General features: G+C 35.4%; 1 protein-coding gene across 3 annotated transcripts in view; it reads left to right on the forward strand.

The window, feature by feature from the left end:
* Positions 1–17,363, forward strand: part of ORC4 (origin recognition complex subunit 4) — a 96,684-nt gene extending 79,321 nt beyond the window's left edge. For all 3 annotated transcript variants that reach the window (XM_028123800.2, XM_028123795.1, XM_028123796.2), the window contains 5 exons: positions 6,952–7,038; positions 13,396–13,504; positions 14,389–14,484; positions 14,567–14,634; positions 16,914–17,363. In XM_028123800.2, coding sequence (XP_027979601.1) covers positions 6,952–7,038; positions 13,396–13,504; positions 14,389–14,484; positions 14,567–14,634; positions 16,914–17,102 — 549 coding nt within the window. In that variant the 3' untranslated portion in view covers positions 17,103–17,363. The remainder of the gene's footprint in view (positions 1–6,951; positions 7,039–13,395; positions 13,505–14,388; positions 14,485–14,566; positions 14,635–16,913) is intronic.
* Positions 17,364–17,944: the final 581 nt, after the last annotated feature.

The following is a 17,944-nucleotide window of genomic DNA, read 5'->3' on the forward strand; positions in this document are numbered from 1 at the left end:
TTTTATTTCGATCTGGCTTATATTTTAAGTTATTCTGTTAATATTTACAGTATTATAAAAATATTATTTTCATTATTTACAAGTTTAGCAGTACTTTAGCTCGGTGGTTCATACCTAACTATCCAGTTTGGATTTTTTCCTCTGCTAATTCTCATACAGTTTCAGCTTTTATCTCATTGGGTCTTTTAAGTCAAACCAGGCTTGGCACCTCTGGTTGTATTTTCTAAATTGGTGAATCTCATCTTGTAGTCTCTGGAGCCTTCAGGGTCTTTTACCTAGTCACACTTGCATGTTGATTTAAAGGTTTACTAAACCTTGTGGACTCTGTAAATTTATCTGTGCTTAAATTGAATAGTGTAACATATATAGGCTATTGTCATACCAACTCAACATACTAGCATCAGTTTATCTTATGCTGTCAAGAATTTTCAGTTGGCAGGGAGAAGGGAGAGAGTATATGTGTGGGAATGTGTTTAATAACACAATTGAAAACAGTGTTGCTGAATAAATCGCACATGGTAGAATCTTTCAGAAATATGGGTCTTCTGAAAGTAGAAAATAATTTAGACTCCTTGGTTTTGAAAGAATTGGGAAAAACTGGTCTATGATATTAAATACTGATGAGGATGATTAGATCTTTGGATAATTAAAGTTGCAAAGTCTATATTCACTGGCTCTAAGAATATTGTTTTATGTCAAAGCAATATTAATTTTTTGTAGTTTCAAGTTTTTATTTAAATTCTAATTAGTTAATATAGAAAGTAATATTAATTTTAGGTGTCGTATCCAGCAGTTCATCACTAACATACAACTCACAGTGGTCATCACAAATGCCTTCCTTAATATCCACCACCCATTTAACCCAACCCCTTCCTACCTCCCCTCCAGCAACCCTTTTTGTTTTCTATAGTTAAGAGTCTGGAGGCACCTGGGTGCCTCAGTTGGTTAAGTGTCCAACTCTTGGTTTTGGCATAGGTCATGATCTTGCAGTCATGAGATCGATTCCTGCATCAGGCTCTGTGCTCAGCACAGAGTCTGCTTTGTATTCTCTCTGCCTCTCCTCCCTCCCACTCACTCTCTCTCTCTCTTTCTCAAATAAATAAAATCTTAAAAAAAAAAAAGTCTTTCCTGGTTTGCCTCTCTTTTTTTTACCCCATGTTCATCTGTTTCATTTAAATTCCACTTAAGTGAAATAGTATGGTATTTGTCTTTCTCTGACTGCCTTATTTCGCTTAGCATAATACTCTCTAGTTCCATCCACATCGGTGCAAATGGCAGTATTTCATTCTTTTTTATGGCTAATTAATATTTTGTTGTATATACATACCATGACTTCTTTATCCATTTATCTATTGATGGACATTTGGGCTCTTTCCGTTATTTGGCTGTTGTTAATAATGCTATACAAAAATAAATTCAAAATGGATAAACGACCTCTAACTGTGAGACAGGAAATCATCAGAATCCTAGAGAACACGGGCAGCAACCTCTTTGACCTGGCCATAGCAACTTCTTACTAGATACATTTCCTGAGGCAAGGGAAACAAAAGCAAAAATGAACTATTGGGATTTCATCAAGATAAAAAGCTTCGGGCGCCTGGGTGGCTCAGTTGGTTAAGCGACTGCCTTCGGCTCAGGTCATGATCCTGGAGTCCCGGGATCTAGTCCCACATTGGGCTCCCTGCTCAGCAGGGAGTCTGCTTCTCCCTCTGACCCGCCCCCCTCTCATGCTCTCTATCTCATTCGCTCTCTGAAATAATCTTTAAAAAAAATTGGTTAAGATAAAAATCTTCTGCACAGCAAGGGGAACACTCAACAAAACTAAAAGGCAGCCTTCAGAATGGGAGAAGATATTTGCAAATGACATATCTGATAAAGGGTTAGTATCCAAAATATATTAAGAACTTGTCAAACTCAACACCCAAGAAACAATCCAGTTAAAAAATGGGCAGAAGACAGGAATAGACATTTTTCCAAAGAAGACATACAGATGGCTAATGGACACATGAAAAGATGCTCAACATCACTTATCATCAGGGAAATACAAATCACAACAACGAGATACCATATCACACCTGTCAGAATGGCTAAAATTAACACAGTAAACAACAGATGTTGGTGAGGATGTGGAGAGAGGGGAACCCTCCTACAGTATTGGTGGGAATTGAAACTGGTACAGCCACTGTGGAAAACAGTATGGAGGTTACTCACAAAGTTAAAAATAGAACTACCCTACGATCCAGCAATTGTACTTGGAGGTATTTACCGAAAGGATATACAAATACTGATTGGAAAAGCAGTCATGATTTTAATCTTAAATATCAATACCAAATTAAAAGTGAGAACTTTGCATTTATTTTGTTCTTAAACAATTTTTTTATTTTTTCCCAGCTTTGTTGAGGTATAATTGACAAAATAAAAATTATATATGTTTCAGGTGTACAACTTGATGTTTTGATATACATGTACATCATGAAATACCACAATGAAGCTATTCAACTCATCCATCACCTCAGTAGTTACCGTTTTCTTTCTTGTTTTTCTCTTTTCTTTTGTGGGAAGAGGTGAGATCTCTTGTTTTTCTCTTCTTTTTTTCTTTTGTGGGAAGAGGTGAGAATACTTATGAGCTGTCTTCTGAGCAGATTTCAAGTGTACAGCACTGTATTGTTAACCATAGTCACATTCTTACTGTTGTTAATACTCCAAAATTTACTCATCTTACATAACTAAAACTTGATTCTTGTTTTGATTATAAAATATAGTCTGCTCATCTAAGCACTATTAATTTTGTCACTTTTCATTTTTTTAACTTAAAAGTTCACTGAACAAAGGAACACCTGGCTGGCTTAGTCGGAAGAGCATGCAACTCTTAATCTTGGGGTTGTGGTTTCAAGCCTCACATTGAGTACAGAGATTACTAAAAGTTCACTGATCAAAATTTTATCAGTGTATAAGAATACATGGTAAAACATACAAGTTTCCCTTATATCCATGCCCATTCTACTTCCTTATACTACACTACAGAGTAATTATTTGATTTATAGCATTTCAAACATATATACTGAAGTTGTTTTTACATAGAGTTCAAACATTGCATATTGTTCTGATTGACAATTTTGTATTATTTTTCGTAGTATAACTATACAGAATTGAATGGAAAAATGGTTATCTTTATCCTTAAAATTCAGATATTGTACTGTGATACAATTAGGTGTGGGTTTTTCCTTTTCCCCTTCTCCCCAGACTAATCCTCTCTGGGACTCAGACTTGTCAGCCCAGGGAAGTTTTTTTGATACTCCATCTTATTATAAGATTCTGTTCTTTAAGAACCCTTTATATTTGGTACTCCCACATTGTCCCTTTCCTTACCTGGTCTGGAGTGGAATGAGCTCTGCATCTTTGGCCTCTGAATCCACTTTTCAGTGCCTTACAGACTTTTACCCTCTACAGTTCCTGAACTGATTTATCCTTGTTACAACAGTATTTTTTTCTGACTGCTTTAGAGATTCAAATACAGTCTTTCATAGTATTTATTTATTTATTTATTTATTTATTTATTTATTTATTAGATTTATTTATTTGACAGAGAGAGCGAGAGAGACAGCGAGAGAGGGAACACAAGCAGGGGGAGTGGGAGAGGGAGAAGCAGACTTCCTGCTGAGCAGGGAGCCCGATGTGGGACTTGATCCCAGGACCCTGGGATCATGACCTGAGCTGAAAGCAGACGCTTAACCGACTGAGCCACCCAGGTGTCCCCCAGTCTTTCATAGTATTTAAATGTCTTTGCTTTGCCAGGACTCTTATTTCTGTCCCTGCTCCCTTTCTTTTCCTAAGATGACTACATAGCCCAGGTTGTACAGTGCTGGCACCCATCTTTTTGTCCTTCACAGAATATTGCATTCTGTACATCCAAGTGGGTATATGAAGGAATTAGATGAAAGGGATTACTGGTGAAGCATAATTCTGGATGACTTGGAAAATGGTAACCATGTAGGAGGAGGGTGGCTAACCCTTAGGGTTTTGGTCCTTTTTTGCTGATCCTGTATCACTGAATTTAGGGGGCAGATGGTAGAAATGAATGTGAGCACTATCCTTTTGTTTTTTGGGTTTGTTTGTTTCTTTCTTTGTTTTACAGTCTTGCAGTTCTTTTATAATGTAGAAGTAATACCACTGGAGTTTGTGTCTTAGTTCTAGTATTTTGTTCCCTTTATCCTCATCCTCATTTGCCACTTCCCTTTGGTATGCTAATGGATGTGCTTCACTTGGAATATATGTCAGCACCATGGCCAGAAGCCTTGCCCAGGAAAGTGGGGGTTGCATTGAGGGAGCTATCCTTTCTCTCAGTACTGACTACCTAGCAAGTTTTTCTGATCCCAGGTTTAAAAACACAAACAAACAAAAAACAATGGTGTAGATAACAGGTCGCCTCCTATGGAATCTTAACCCGAGAAGTATCCAGGATATGGTTGAACCTGGACATCCTGTCTAACTTGAATGTTTTAGCCATACCCCAAATGAGCCAAGTAAGTTAAGCAGAGTAAACACCATCTCAGCATGGCAGTATAAGGAGAAATCCCTGAATGAAAGAGCATTTTAAAGGATCATAACTAATTCTCCTCAAAGGAAATTCTCCCAAAGTACTATAGCTAAGTTCAAGGAACATTTACCTACTGTCATAACCTTCCCTTTAGTTAACAGAAGGTGAGAAGATTCAGCAGGAACTGACTAGGAGATTTAGTACATATACTGCTGCCACTGAGTTAGCCCTGGAGCATCATGAGTTCTGAGGTACCAGTAAAACTCTGTTACATTGTGCTTAGAATCTGCCTGTGAAGAGGGCACCAGCCAAGCAAACTGTACAATTAGTACAATAAGGACTGGCTTCTGCAACTGCTACTCATGTGTTCATCAGTGAAAAGTTAATGTTTCAGCTTCCTTGAATAACAGGGGAGGTCTGTTTTGTTTCTGGGAATTTCCCATGTTCCTATAAGGGGTGATGTCAGTCAATGATTCTCTGTCTTAGTTCCCTTGCATCATTTCCTGAGCCAGCTAGAAGGGAGCTTTCAATACAGAGAAGTAAGAAATTCATTAATGTTTCAAAACCCAAGATCTAATATCTTCAATGACTGTCATAGTTAAATATAATAGACATCCAAAGAGTTGGTTTTTTTTTTTATAATAGCCTTATATCTCCAAGAAGTTTATAGTGTTGGAATCAAGGTGAAAGTGTATTAAGAGATTCTTTTTAATGGCTCACATACAGATCTAGACTTCTTCTTAAAGCATATTAAGTAATTATGGAAGCAAGAAGGTGATAGCTTTCAGAAATATGGGGAGTTGGATTCAGATTTCTAAAAATATAAGTTAACCCTTTGAAGCATCGTGTAGAAGAAAAGCAGTTAACTAACTTCTTAAAAATTTGAATTCTTTTATCTGAAAGTTTTTTCTTATTTATCAATATTTTTGTTTGAGGTGATTTTTTTATAGTTTTAGTTTTAACAGGACTACAGTTAATTCCCAGAAGTTTTTTATGTGTATTTCTTTGCTTTATTATTTTGTGTTCATTTTGTGTACTCTCAATAGTAACAGCAAGCAAATTGTTAAAGTCAAAGAGAATACTGAAAATAATGACAAGGGAATGGGGACTATAACTAGGATAATGTATTTACTGAGAGCATAAAACTTTATTCCATTATACTGAACTTATTCTTGAATCTGGATCTTCTTACAGTAGAAGTATGGGATATAACAGTTCTACCTCTAGAAAATAAGGTTTCCTGGGTTTTTTGTTTGTTTTAAAAAAAAGAATCCTTATTCCTTACAGATGATTTTTGAAAATTTATGTCAATCTTGCCCAGGCTGTTTTTGGCTCTGCCAGCTGTGAGTTTACTCTCCTTATGTCTAATTTTTTCTTTAATGCCAAATGTACCTTACTTTTCATTAATTCTAATTCACTGCAGTCACAATTGCTTTTTCAAAGGACCTGATTGATCTCCACATTTCCAAAGTGATTAGTTTCTTCTCAAAATATATTTTAGTTTAATTATACTAAGTAATTTACATTGCTGATCACTACTTCCTTCTTAAAGTTTTCTTCCCTTGGTTTAATTGCTCTCTCTTGGATTCTCTTCCAGTCTTCAGTATCTATCTTAGTCTCTTTGCTCTTTTTCCATTTAGTTCTTAAATATTGATAACCAAGTTTCACTTCTTGACCACATTTCACTCTTCGTTCATCCTGGGATGTTCTGTCCCCAAAATATCTCTGATTTTTGTCTTCCCTCTCTCAAGCCCTTGCTTCTCCACACATCACCAGTTGACTCTCCATCAGACCATGTCTTCTATAAATGTCTTAATTCTGTATTCACACTATTAATTCAGACCTTTTTTGTCTCTTATATGGACAATTGCAATAGCCCACAATTAGGTTTTTCTGTCCTTGTCTTTCCATGAAATCACTTTGCCAATAACTGAAACTCAGGGTTACATGACTACTCATTTTCTGTCAGTATGCCATGATCTTCCTTCATTGCTCATGCTGTTCCCTATAACTGGAATACTCTTTCTTTTTACCTTATTGACTCATATAGTTTAAGCATTCTTTGTATTGCTTTACCTTGTGTTCCCCGATATGGTAGCTCTTACTCTCTGCTGTGTTTTGTGCTGAATTTTGATCATCCCACTGGTATGACTGTATAGTTTCCCTTTTTAGATCAGAAAGTTTGGGGTTGCAGGTATTATGTTTTGTTTTTGTGTATTTTAATTAACATAAAGGGATAAGAAAATAGACTGGAAATTTCATTTTGATTTTTGTATTCTACAAAATAAAACCAACACCTATTTAATAATGAATAAATATCAGAGTTAATGAGGTACACCAACTAGTGAGGCACATTGTAGTTTTTAAACTGCCTTGTTCCTTACCTGTTTTGATTTTTTTTTTTCTCTCTCTAGTGTCTCACAGAAGATAGAAGTGTGCGGGAAGTACTTCAAAAGCATTTCAATGTCAGCAAAAACCTGCGGTCATTACACATGCTATTGGTTTGTATTCATTTTATTTTTACACTCATTTTATTTCACCAGGTAATTGTATTTTGATGGGAATTCATTAAACTTATAGATAAATTTTGGGAGAATTAACATTACTACATCGAATCTTTCAATCAGGAATAAGGTACATTTCTCCTTTTATTTAGTTTTTCTTTGATTTGTTTAATCATCATTTTATAATTTTTACCACACAGATTTTGTGTATGTTTAAAGTGTATACCTAAGTATTTAATTTTCTTTGGATTTGATATTTTGTAAATATCATATTTAAATGATATCTTGTTTTTATGTTTTCAACATGCTCATTGTTAGTATGTAGAAATGCTTATTTCTAATGGTAAGTTTATGTCTAATGGTATAGTAAATGTCTGCAACTATTAAAATTTATGGCTGCTAGTAGTGTAAATATGTCTAGGTACTTTGGCAAATTAGATTTCTAGAGAAACTCAGATGCACAAGAAGACATGTACAAGATTATTTGCAGCAGCCTTGTTAATAATTGCAAAAAAAGGGAAATGACAGATATCGATCAATAAGGGAAAGAGTAAGTTGTGAGTATACATGAAGGAATATAATACAATAGAAAAAATGAGTGAACTAGAAATGATACCTCAATATGATAAATTCTCAGAATACATGTTCAGTGAAGAGAAAGTTGTAGAAGTACAATATGGTATTTATATAAAATTTGGAAATTACTCTCTGTTGTCTAGGAATATATATGTACATAGTAGAAGTGTAACAGCACGGCTTTTTGTATGAAGAAGAGGAGAGAATCCAACCAGGGAAAGAAATAGATCCTGTAAGATTGTATTTTGTAAGCTGAGGAAGTAGTCGTAGATATCCAGTACATCATTATCTTGCCTTTTTAGGTAAGAAGTATTTTACAGTAAAAGGAAAGAGTAAGAGAAGGAGTTACTGTGTATCAGGTTCTCTCCCAGTAACGGAATGAAGGACAAGGATTTCCAAACTCTTCTGTTCAGTTCAGGACCCTGGGCCCTGGCTTACCTGGGAGATTTACACCTAGTATAAATATGTCTTCAGTTTTATGTGGTACTTAATTACACCTAAGAAATTATGCATTGTTTAGCTGGAAATCAAATTTAACCAAATATCATATATTTTCATCTGCTATCTCTGCTTACCCTATTTAATGACTAAATGAAAGTGTTACGAAAATTACACTTAAAGAACTCTTCAAATTGTTGGAAAGGCGACTAGCTACATGAATAGTTGTCTCTAGGTATAATTTTGGTTTTTAGTTTTTTTCTATTATGTACAGTTGAACATAAAGTAGGTAACTTCTATCACTTAACACTAACCTGAACTGGTTAATTGTTCAGTAACAATTAGGAAAAAAGCTTATACAGGTCACAGGTCTGCCTTTTTGGTTTGGTGTAGGGCTTTGAATAATAGTGTTTTTGTTTTATTAATTGAAGTACAGTTGACATACAATATATGTTAGTTTCAGTCATACCGGCATAGTGATTTGACATTTTTATACATTACAAAATGATCACCACGGTAAGTATAGTCACTATATGTCACCTTACAAAGTTATTTCAGTGTAATTGACTATATTCCCTGATCTATACTTTACATTCCTGAGACGGGCTTATTTTATAACTGGAAGTTTGTATTTCTTGATCCCCTTCACCTATTTCACCCATCTCTTTACCCCTCTCCCCTCTGGCGACCATGAGTTTGTTCTGTGTTTACAAATTTGTTTTTGTTTTATTTTTAGATTCCACATGTAAGTAAAATCATACGGTATTTGTCATTTTCTGTCAGACTTATTTCACTTAGCATAATACCCTCTCGATCCATCCGTGTTGTCATGGATGGCAAGATTTTCTTTTTTTTATGGCTGAGTAATACTCCATTGTGTATGTATGTGTATATCATCATCTTTATCCATTCACCTGTTGATGGACAAGTAGATTGCTTCCAAATCTTGGCTGTTGTAAATTTTATGCTGTAATGAACATAAAGGTACAAATATCTTCTCGAGCTAGTGTTTTTGTTTTCTACGAGTAAATACCCAGAAATGGAATTGCTGGATTGTACAGTAGTTCCATGTTTAGCTTTTTGAGTAATCTCCATACTCTTTTCCATACTGGCTGTACCAATTTATATTCCCAAAAGAGCGGGAGGGTTCCTTTTTCTCCACATCCTCCATAACACTTGTGTTTACCTTTTTTGATACTAGCCATTCTGACAGGTGTGAGGTAATCTAATTATGATTTTGATTTGCCTTACCCTGATGATGAGTGATGTTGAACATTTTTTCATGTGTCTGTTGCCCATCTGTATGTCTTTGGAAGTGCCCGTTCAGCTCCTTGCCCATTTTTTAATCCAACTGTTTCAGGTTTTGATAATGAGTTCTGTGAGTTCTTTATATATTTTGGATATTAATCTCTTAAATATATTTGCAAATATGGGAGAAGTCATTTGATTGACTTTTTGTTTTGTTGATGGTTCCCTTTACCATGCAAAAGTATTTTAGTTTTTTGGTTTTTTTTAAGATTTTTTTTATTTGCTAGAGGGAGAGAGGGAGCTGCAGGCAGAGGGAGAAGCAGACTCGCCACTGAGCAGGGAGCCCCAGGCGTCCCAAAAGTATTTTAGTTTTATGTAGTCTCAGTTTATTTTTTGTTGTCTTCATGTGTAGAGACAGGTACAAAAAAATATTGCTGAGACATATCCAAGAGTTTACTGACCAGTGTTTTGTTTTTGCTTAAAGAGTTTTATGGTTTCAGGCCTTAATGTAGGTCTTTAATCCATTTGGGGTTTGTTTTACTGTATGGTATAAGAAAGCGGTCCGGTGTCATTCTTCGGCATATAGCTGTCCAGTTTTCCCAACAGCATTTATTGAAGACTGTCTTTTCCCCATTATATGTTCTTGCCTTTTTTGTCATAGATTAATCGACCATAAATGTGTGACTTTATTTTTGGTTTCACCCTTCTATTCCACTGATCTGTGTGTCTGTTTCCGTGCCATAACATACTGGTTTGATTGCTATGGCTTTGTAGTATAGATAATCTGGGAACGTGCTACTTCCAGCTTCGTTCTTCTTTCTGAAGATCACTTTGGCTTTTCCAGGGTCCTTTGTGGTTTCATACAAATTTTAGGATTATTTGTTCTAGTTCTGTGGAAAATGCTGCATTTAATTTATAGATTGCTTGCATAGAACAGACTTAAACAATGTTAGTTCTTCCAGTCCATAAGCATGGTATATTTTTCCATTTATTTGTGTCACCCTCAATTTCTTTAATCAGTGTGTTAATAGGTCTTAGAGGAAAGGTTTTTCGCTCATTGGTTGGTTAAATTTATTTCTAGGTATTTTATTCTTTCTGATGCAGTTGTAAATGGGATTGTTTTCTTAATTTCTTTCTGCTAGTTTATTAATATACAGAAACACAGCGGGTTTCTATATATTAATTTTGTGTCCTGCAACTTTACCTGAAGTATTTGTTAGTTCTAGTGATTTTTTGGTGAAGTCTTTAGGATTTCCTATCCTAAGATTATGTCATCTGCAAATAGTGACAGTTTTACCTCTTCCTTAACCACTTTGGGTGCCTTTGATTTCTTGTCTGATTGCTGCAGTTAGGACTTCCAGTAGCATGCTGATTAAAAGGGTGAGAGTCTGCATCCTTGTCTTGTTCCTGATCTTTAAGGAAAAGTTTTCAGCTTTTATGATGTTGGCTTTGGGTTTTCATGTATGGACGGCCTTTATTGTATTGAGGTATGTTCCCTCTATATAACTTTGTTAAGTGCTTTTATCATGAGTGGATACTGAATTTTGCCAAGCTTTTCTGCATCTGTTGTGATGATTATATGATTTTTATGCTTCATTTTGTTAATGTGGTACATCATACTGATTGATTTGTGGATCTTGAACTATCGTTGCATCCCTGGAATAAATCCCGCTTGATCATGATGAATGATCCTTTTAATGTATTGTATTCAGTTTGATTGGGAATATTGGCCTATAATTTTCTGTTTTTGTAGTGGTTTTGGTATCAGGCTAATGCTGGCCTCATAGCCATTCCTTCCTCTTCAGTTTTTTGTAACAGTTTGAGAAATATAGGTATTAACTCTTTGAATGTTTGGGAGAATTCATCTGTGAAGCCATCTGGTTCTAGAATTTTATTTCTTGGGAGTTTTTATTTTTATTATTTTTTAAAGATTTATTTATTTGAGAGAGAGAGAGGGTACAAGCACAAATAGGAGGGGCAGAGGGAGAGAGGATCTCAAGCAGACTCCGTGTGGGTGGGGAGCACGACGCAGGGCTTGATCTCAGGACCTTAAGATCACAACCTGGTTGGAAACCAAGAGTAGGACAGACGCTTAATCCGCTACACCACCCCGGCACCCTGTGGGAGTTTTTAAGTTACTGTTTTAATTTTGTTACTAGTATCTGGATTTTCTGTTTCTTCCTGATTCAGTTCTTGGAAGATCGTATGTTTCTAGGAATTTATCCATTTCTTCTAGGTTGTCCAATTTGTTGGTATATAAATTTTCATAGTAGTCTCTTAGGTATAATCCTTTGTATTTCTGTTGTGTCAGTTGTAACTTCTCTTATTTTTGATTTTGAGTCCTCTTTTTATCTTAATGAATCTCTCTAAAGGTTTGTCAGGTTTGTTTATCTTTTCAAACAACCAGCTCTTAGTTTCACTGATGTTTTTTCTGGTTTTGTTTGTTTGTTTGTTTTTAATCTCTCTTTCATTTGTTTTCACTCTGATCTTTACCACTTCCTCCCTTGTACTGGCTTTAGGCTTTGTTCTTCTTTTTCTAGTTCTTCTAAATGTAACATTAGATTCTTACCTTGAGATTTTTCTTGTGTCTTGAGGTAGGCCTGTATTACTATAAACTTCCCTCTTGAAACTGCTTTTGCTCTGTCCCAGAGATTTTGGAACACTGTATTAACATTCCCATTTGCCTCCATGTAGTTTTCTATTATCTCTTTGATTTCTTTGTTGACTTGTTATGTTGTTTAGTCTCCACGTGTTTGTGGTTTTTTCCAGTTTTCTTTTCTTGTGAATAATTTCCTGTTTCATACCATTGTGCTCAGAAAAGATGGTTGATATAATTTCAGTTTTACTAAATTTATTGAGACTTATTTTCTGGCCTAACATGTAACCTGTCCTGGAGAATGTTCCACATACACTTGACAAGAATGTGTTCGGTGCTGTTTTTGGATGGAATGATCTGTATATATTTGCTGAATCCATTTGGCTAGTCTGTTAAGGCCAGTGTTTCCTTACTGATTTTCTGACTGGATGATCTGTCCATTGATGTAAGAGTTGTTAAATTATAACATGTAATTATAATTATAAAATTATGGTATTATGGTCAATTTCTCCCTTTGTGTCTGTTAATATTTGTTTTATATATTTAGGTGCTTCTGTGTTGGGTGCATTATATTTACAGTTATTATATTCTCTTATTGGATTGATCCCTTTATCATTATATGATCTTGTTTCTTATCACAGTCCTTTTTTTCTTTTCTTTTTTTTAAATTTTATTTTATTATGTTAATCACCATGCATTACATCATTAGTTTTTGATGTAGTGTTCCATGATTCATTGTTTGCGTATAACACCCAGTGCTCCATTCAATACGTGCCCTCTTTAATACCCATCACCAGGCTAACCCATCCCCCCACCACCCTCCCCTCTAGAACCCTCAGTCCTTGTCTTTTTTAAGGTGTGTTTTGTCTATATACATTGCTACCCTGGCCTTTCCCCCCCACCCCATTTGCATGGAATATCTTTTTCCATCCCTTCACTACCGGTGTGTATATATCCTTAGGTCTGAAGTGAGTCTTGTGTAGGCATCACACACACACACACACACACACACACACACACACACACACACACACACACAATCCTCAGCTGCTGGTTTTCAGAGCATTCTCAGAGTTGCTTTATATGTAGTTTCAATCTTGTTTCCATGGGAGGAAGTGAGCTCAGGTACTTCCCTACTCCATTTTCCCATGAAATCAAAACAACCTTTGAATAGCATTCTTACCTATTTTGGATCTCTTCTTGCTCTACTCCTTTTTAAGTGTTTTTCTTTTGAGGAATTGCAAATAAGATGTGCAAGTGGGAAGAGGTAGAGAGAGCAGCAAGAACTTTTTTTTTTATGCTTTACATTTATAGAGTATATAGCGTATGTATTGAAATACTATATTTTAATAGAGCCAAGTATGAGAATACCTTTCCCAAATATTAATATTAACTCTCCCATAAGAGTAGACTCCAAATGAAGAAATTTTGTTCAGTAATATCTCCAGAATGCCTAAGTAAACATGTAAATGTTTTTCTAATCCACATTTCCCTAGATGCTTGCTTTAAATCGTGTAACAACATCACACCCATTTATGACTGCAGCAGATGTGATGGAGGCAAACCATTTGTGTAGCATGGACTCTAAAGCAAATATTGTACATGGTGAGAAGCCTGCTTAATTAGTTTTTTATAAGTTTAAGTTAATATAATGGAATTCTTTCAAAATTATACTTAACATTGGGTATAACACAGAATACTTTTATATCCATACATCCTTTAAGCCCTGCAAAAGGTATTATCACTCCCATTTAAAGTGAAAGAATCTCGATGCTCTCCCTCCTTTGCTATATTGGAAATCCAGCTAAGACTTCTATCGCAGGCGTTCACATTGCATCAAGTGCTACTAAAGAGCCTTGGCATTGAAGGTTCACCATCCCTTTTAAGAATTTAATGAATTTTCTTCTCTCCAGAAAAAAAAAATGATACAATTTCAAGGTGTTTAGGGTTTCTCTGAATAATCAAGGACCCTACGTGACTTAAAGTACATAATTGCAGGGGCGCCTGGGTGGCTCAGTCTAAATGTCTGCCTTTGGCTCAGGTCATGATCTCAGGGTCCTGGGATCGAACCCTGGGTCAGGCTCCCTGCTCAGTGGGGGTTCTGCACCTCTCCCTCTCTCTCTCTCTCTCTCTCTCAAATAAATAAAATTTTAATAAATAAAATACACAATTGCAGTGTCAGTTTATGTTTATTATGGGCCATGTGATAAGTGCTTGATAATATTCTCTCTAATCCTTATAACATCTCTGCAAGCTTAAGAAGATTCTTAGTTTGCTTATATGAAAGCTAAGCCCAGGAAGGTGGAGCAGTTTGCTTAGGTTTGTATAAGTAATAGTGACTGAAACACGTTTGAACCTGGGCGAGGCCTTGATCTCCTGCCACCCCTCACAATCTTTCACTTTATCATTCTATTTGGAGGATAGTTACTTCAATCTTATGGATCAGTAAGTTAACATACAACTCATAATTCGTTTTCCTTTTACCGTAGGTCTGTCAGTCTTGGAAATCTGTCTTATAATAGCAATGAAACATTTAAATGACATCTATGAAGAGGAGCCCTTTAACTTTCAAATGGTCTATAATGGTGAGATGAGACTTTGGTTTCTTTCTGACTCTACCTCACTGCTTATTTGAGGGTGTTAATGTTGTTATTGCTTTCTGTCCAGAGTTTCAGAAGTTTGTTCAAAGGAAGGCCCATTCTGTTTATAATTTTGAGAAACCTGTTGTCATGAAGGTAAGATTTAAGTTATTTTTCTGCATACAGGTATGTTTTTACATCCAGTTTGTATATATCATAGTTGAACTCTAATTTTGAAACATTAGGTATTTATCATAGAAATTTTTTTTGCATAACAAATTATCTCAAAATGAAACGTTTGAATAATTCTAAAGCAGTCAGGCATTTCCCAGTTTGTGGAAGTATACTGCCCTCTACTGTCTGTTTCTAGCACTGCATTGTGCAAAGAACTATACATTACAGTTCATCAATAAAATTCTGTCCCTGTACAACCCAGAGGTTGGCTTTATAATCTTAGCAGTAAAAAGATAAAAATGACAATATTAGCCATTAAAAACTAAAGAATAAAATATGGGCTAGTGAGGACATACAAAGTTTTATTAGGGGGTTGGTTAAATCATGAGTTTTAAAACTTGAGGAACTTCATTAGAGTGTACCATTGTCCAGTAGAAATATGTGAGCCACTAGTGTAATATTGGATTTTCTAGTAGCAACAAAACGTTAAAAAGGTGAAATTAACTTTAATGATAAATTTTATTTAACCTAATATACCAAAAGCATTTTAGTCTATAATCGATACAGAAAATTACTGTGATACACTTTATTTTGTTTTGTATTAAGCCTTTGAAATTTCATGTGTGTTTACACTTAAAGCGCATCTTAATTCACTAAATATTCATTGGAAATATTTGTTCTTTAGATTTCATAAAATTTGTAGGTGAAGTAGATTTACATTCTGAATTATTCCAAACGAACTTAAAATTTTCTAATTGACTTGAGTATCAAATTTTACATTAAATTTAATAATAAACTTAAATAAAATTAAAAATCAGGTTCCACGAATAGCAGTAGCCCTCTGTGGTCACTTTACTGGACAGTGCAGCTCTAGAGGACTTTATGGGGAAAAGCATCTCCTTCCCTCCCTCCTTCCTTCCTTCCTTTCTTTCCCTCCCTCCCTCCTTTCTTTCCTTCTTTTTCTTTCTTTCTCTCTTCCTTTCTTTCTTTCTAGCAATAGATCCATAGTCCTTTATCACCCTTTATAGGCCTTAATGGTCAGAATTCTATTTCTTATACCAAATAAAAAAATGTGAGTACAGGGCATTACTGTTTCTTTAAAAGAACAGGGAATGTGTTCATCCTACTGGAGGTTGGTTTTTTCCCTTCCTAATGTCCATGTCTGTCTGATAGTCATAGTTTGTGGAGGTTATGAGTACAAAGGATTACATGAACATTTAAATTCTTGTGAGTGATTTGTATTTTGTTCCTGCTCGTTTCTGCATTTTAAATAAAGTATTTTGCTGCCTAGAAATATTTTAAATCTCAATTTTATTCAGCCCCAATAATACCTGCAGCCTCTGGTATTTTCTCATTTTCAGAAATGAATGGTGGTTGTGTTATTTCTCTTTTCATCAGAAGACTTTTTATGATACATAAAGAATATATTCCAGTGATATTTTTTTACAGTGTGGTTGTAAGAATAGAAAGCTCCAGAATGTGTTTCACTGGGTCAATATTTAATAGTTACCATGTCATGATTTAATGGCTTTTTTTTCATATGCCAATAAAATACCTAAAACAACAGAGTTAGAAAAGACATAATACGTGAATATTAGAGGTGAGAGGAAACAGATAATAAACAACCCTTTTAAGAGGGGGAAGATGGAGGAAAGGGATTTTGTGACAGGTTGTGGCATGCTCTCCAGAGGGAAAAAGGAGGCTGTCTTCTCTCCTTCATGCCCATACCACTCTGCTGAATCATTTATTTGTGGGGTCAGCTGAATAGGCTTGGTGTACTCCTAGGGGTCTTTCCTGCCTCTGGCTTTTTTTGCAGCTGTGTTAAACTTCTACGTAGCAAAGTCTTACAAAACTAGAAAGGGAATGTAAATGCAAATTTTAATAACCTAGGTAATTAAAGTACTGGTCTTATCAGATGTTAGATTTTTATAGAGAGAACTGGAAGCCCTTCCCTTAAGTACTAGCAGGTGATATGGTACAGAATGAGGTTTGGAAGAAAAACCATATTGTGCAGACTGAATTAGAGTTTGCCCTGTTCACATTCAACAATGCAGGGACAGATAACTGTATATTGACACTGCCTCACCTGATAGATGAAGTTTTTATGAGGTTGATGAGAGTTGTTTTTGATCCCTACTGATTTCTGTTAAGTTTTGTTTCCTGGCACTCTGTTCTACAGTTAAACACAACCCTAATTGTTCTCTGGATTAACATTATTTTACTTCCCCTATTCAACCTAAACTATTTCTTTCATCTTCCAGGCTTTTGAACACTTACAACAGTTAGAATTAATAAGGCCCATGGAAAGGACTTCGGTAAATACACAGAGAGAGTACCAGCTGATGAAACTACTTTTGGATAATACTCAAATTATGAATGCTTTGCAGAAATACCCCAACTGTCCTACAGATGTTAGGCAGTGGGCAACATCCTCACTAAGCTGGTTATGAATATAACCAGTGGCTTCAGTTAATGGAGTTTCAGGCATTCTTCTGTAAGGAACTCAAGGCTATTGTCCTTTAGCAAGATATATTATTACATTTTCTTATATTTATAAATCTGTATTTTTGTATTTATGGGAGACTTACACATGTAGTGTCTTGACTGTGTCTTGCCTTTGAATCATGAGCAGTTACATGATTTATAACTCCAGTGATTTGGATTATGTTGTAAGTAGCAGTGCAAAGAAATAAATGTGACTGTTTCAGGGAGTGAACCATATGCTTATTTAACACTTGTCAAGTATTTATGCGGTATATTTGAAGAGTTCGTTTCAACCCAGCAGCCAAGTGTTTTTACAAATCCTAAAAGCAGTAAAGAAACAATGGTAAGAGTTGAGGTGTACTGAGGAATCTTTTGGTCCACTGGGAGGTGCCACATTTTCTTTTCTCTATCCATGGAAATTTTGGATTCTACCCCAGACCCAGGTCTTCTGGTTCAGGAGACTGACCAGTTTGGCAGAAGATAGTTCACATGGAAGAAAAAAGTGAAAAGTTTGAACATGAATTTCTTCCAGGCTTCTCAAAAGATGGTACTTAATCATATCATCTACAAAAGAATCCCTTGTAGAATTTTTTAAAAGGCAAATTCTTCCCAGTTTCATTAAAGATGTCATGGAATGTTTAAAAAAAAAAAAATTCTTGGGCCTCTCCTAGGCCCCAAAGGATCAGAATTTGTTTTTAACAGGGAGTTTAGGAAATGCCTGGAAACCATTCCCACAATTAATGGGAAGTATTTGGCACTATTGACTAAATTTATTTGTATCAAAAAGTAAATCTCTAAAGGGAATGTA

This window comes from Eumetopias jubatus, unplaced genomic scaffold, assembly GCF_037043125.1.
Source record: "Eumetopias jubatus isolate StellerSeaLion01/CBP00866 unplaced genomic scaffold, mEumJub1_p1.0 scaffold_3, whole genome shotgun sequence".
Taxonomy (NCBI): Eukaryota; Metazoa; Chordata; class Mammalia; order Carnivora; family Otariidae; genus Eumetopias; species Eumetopias jubatus.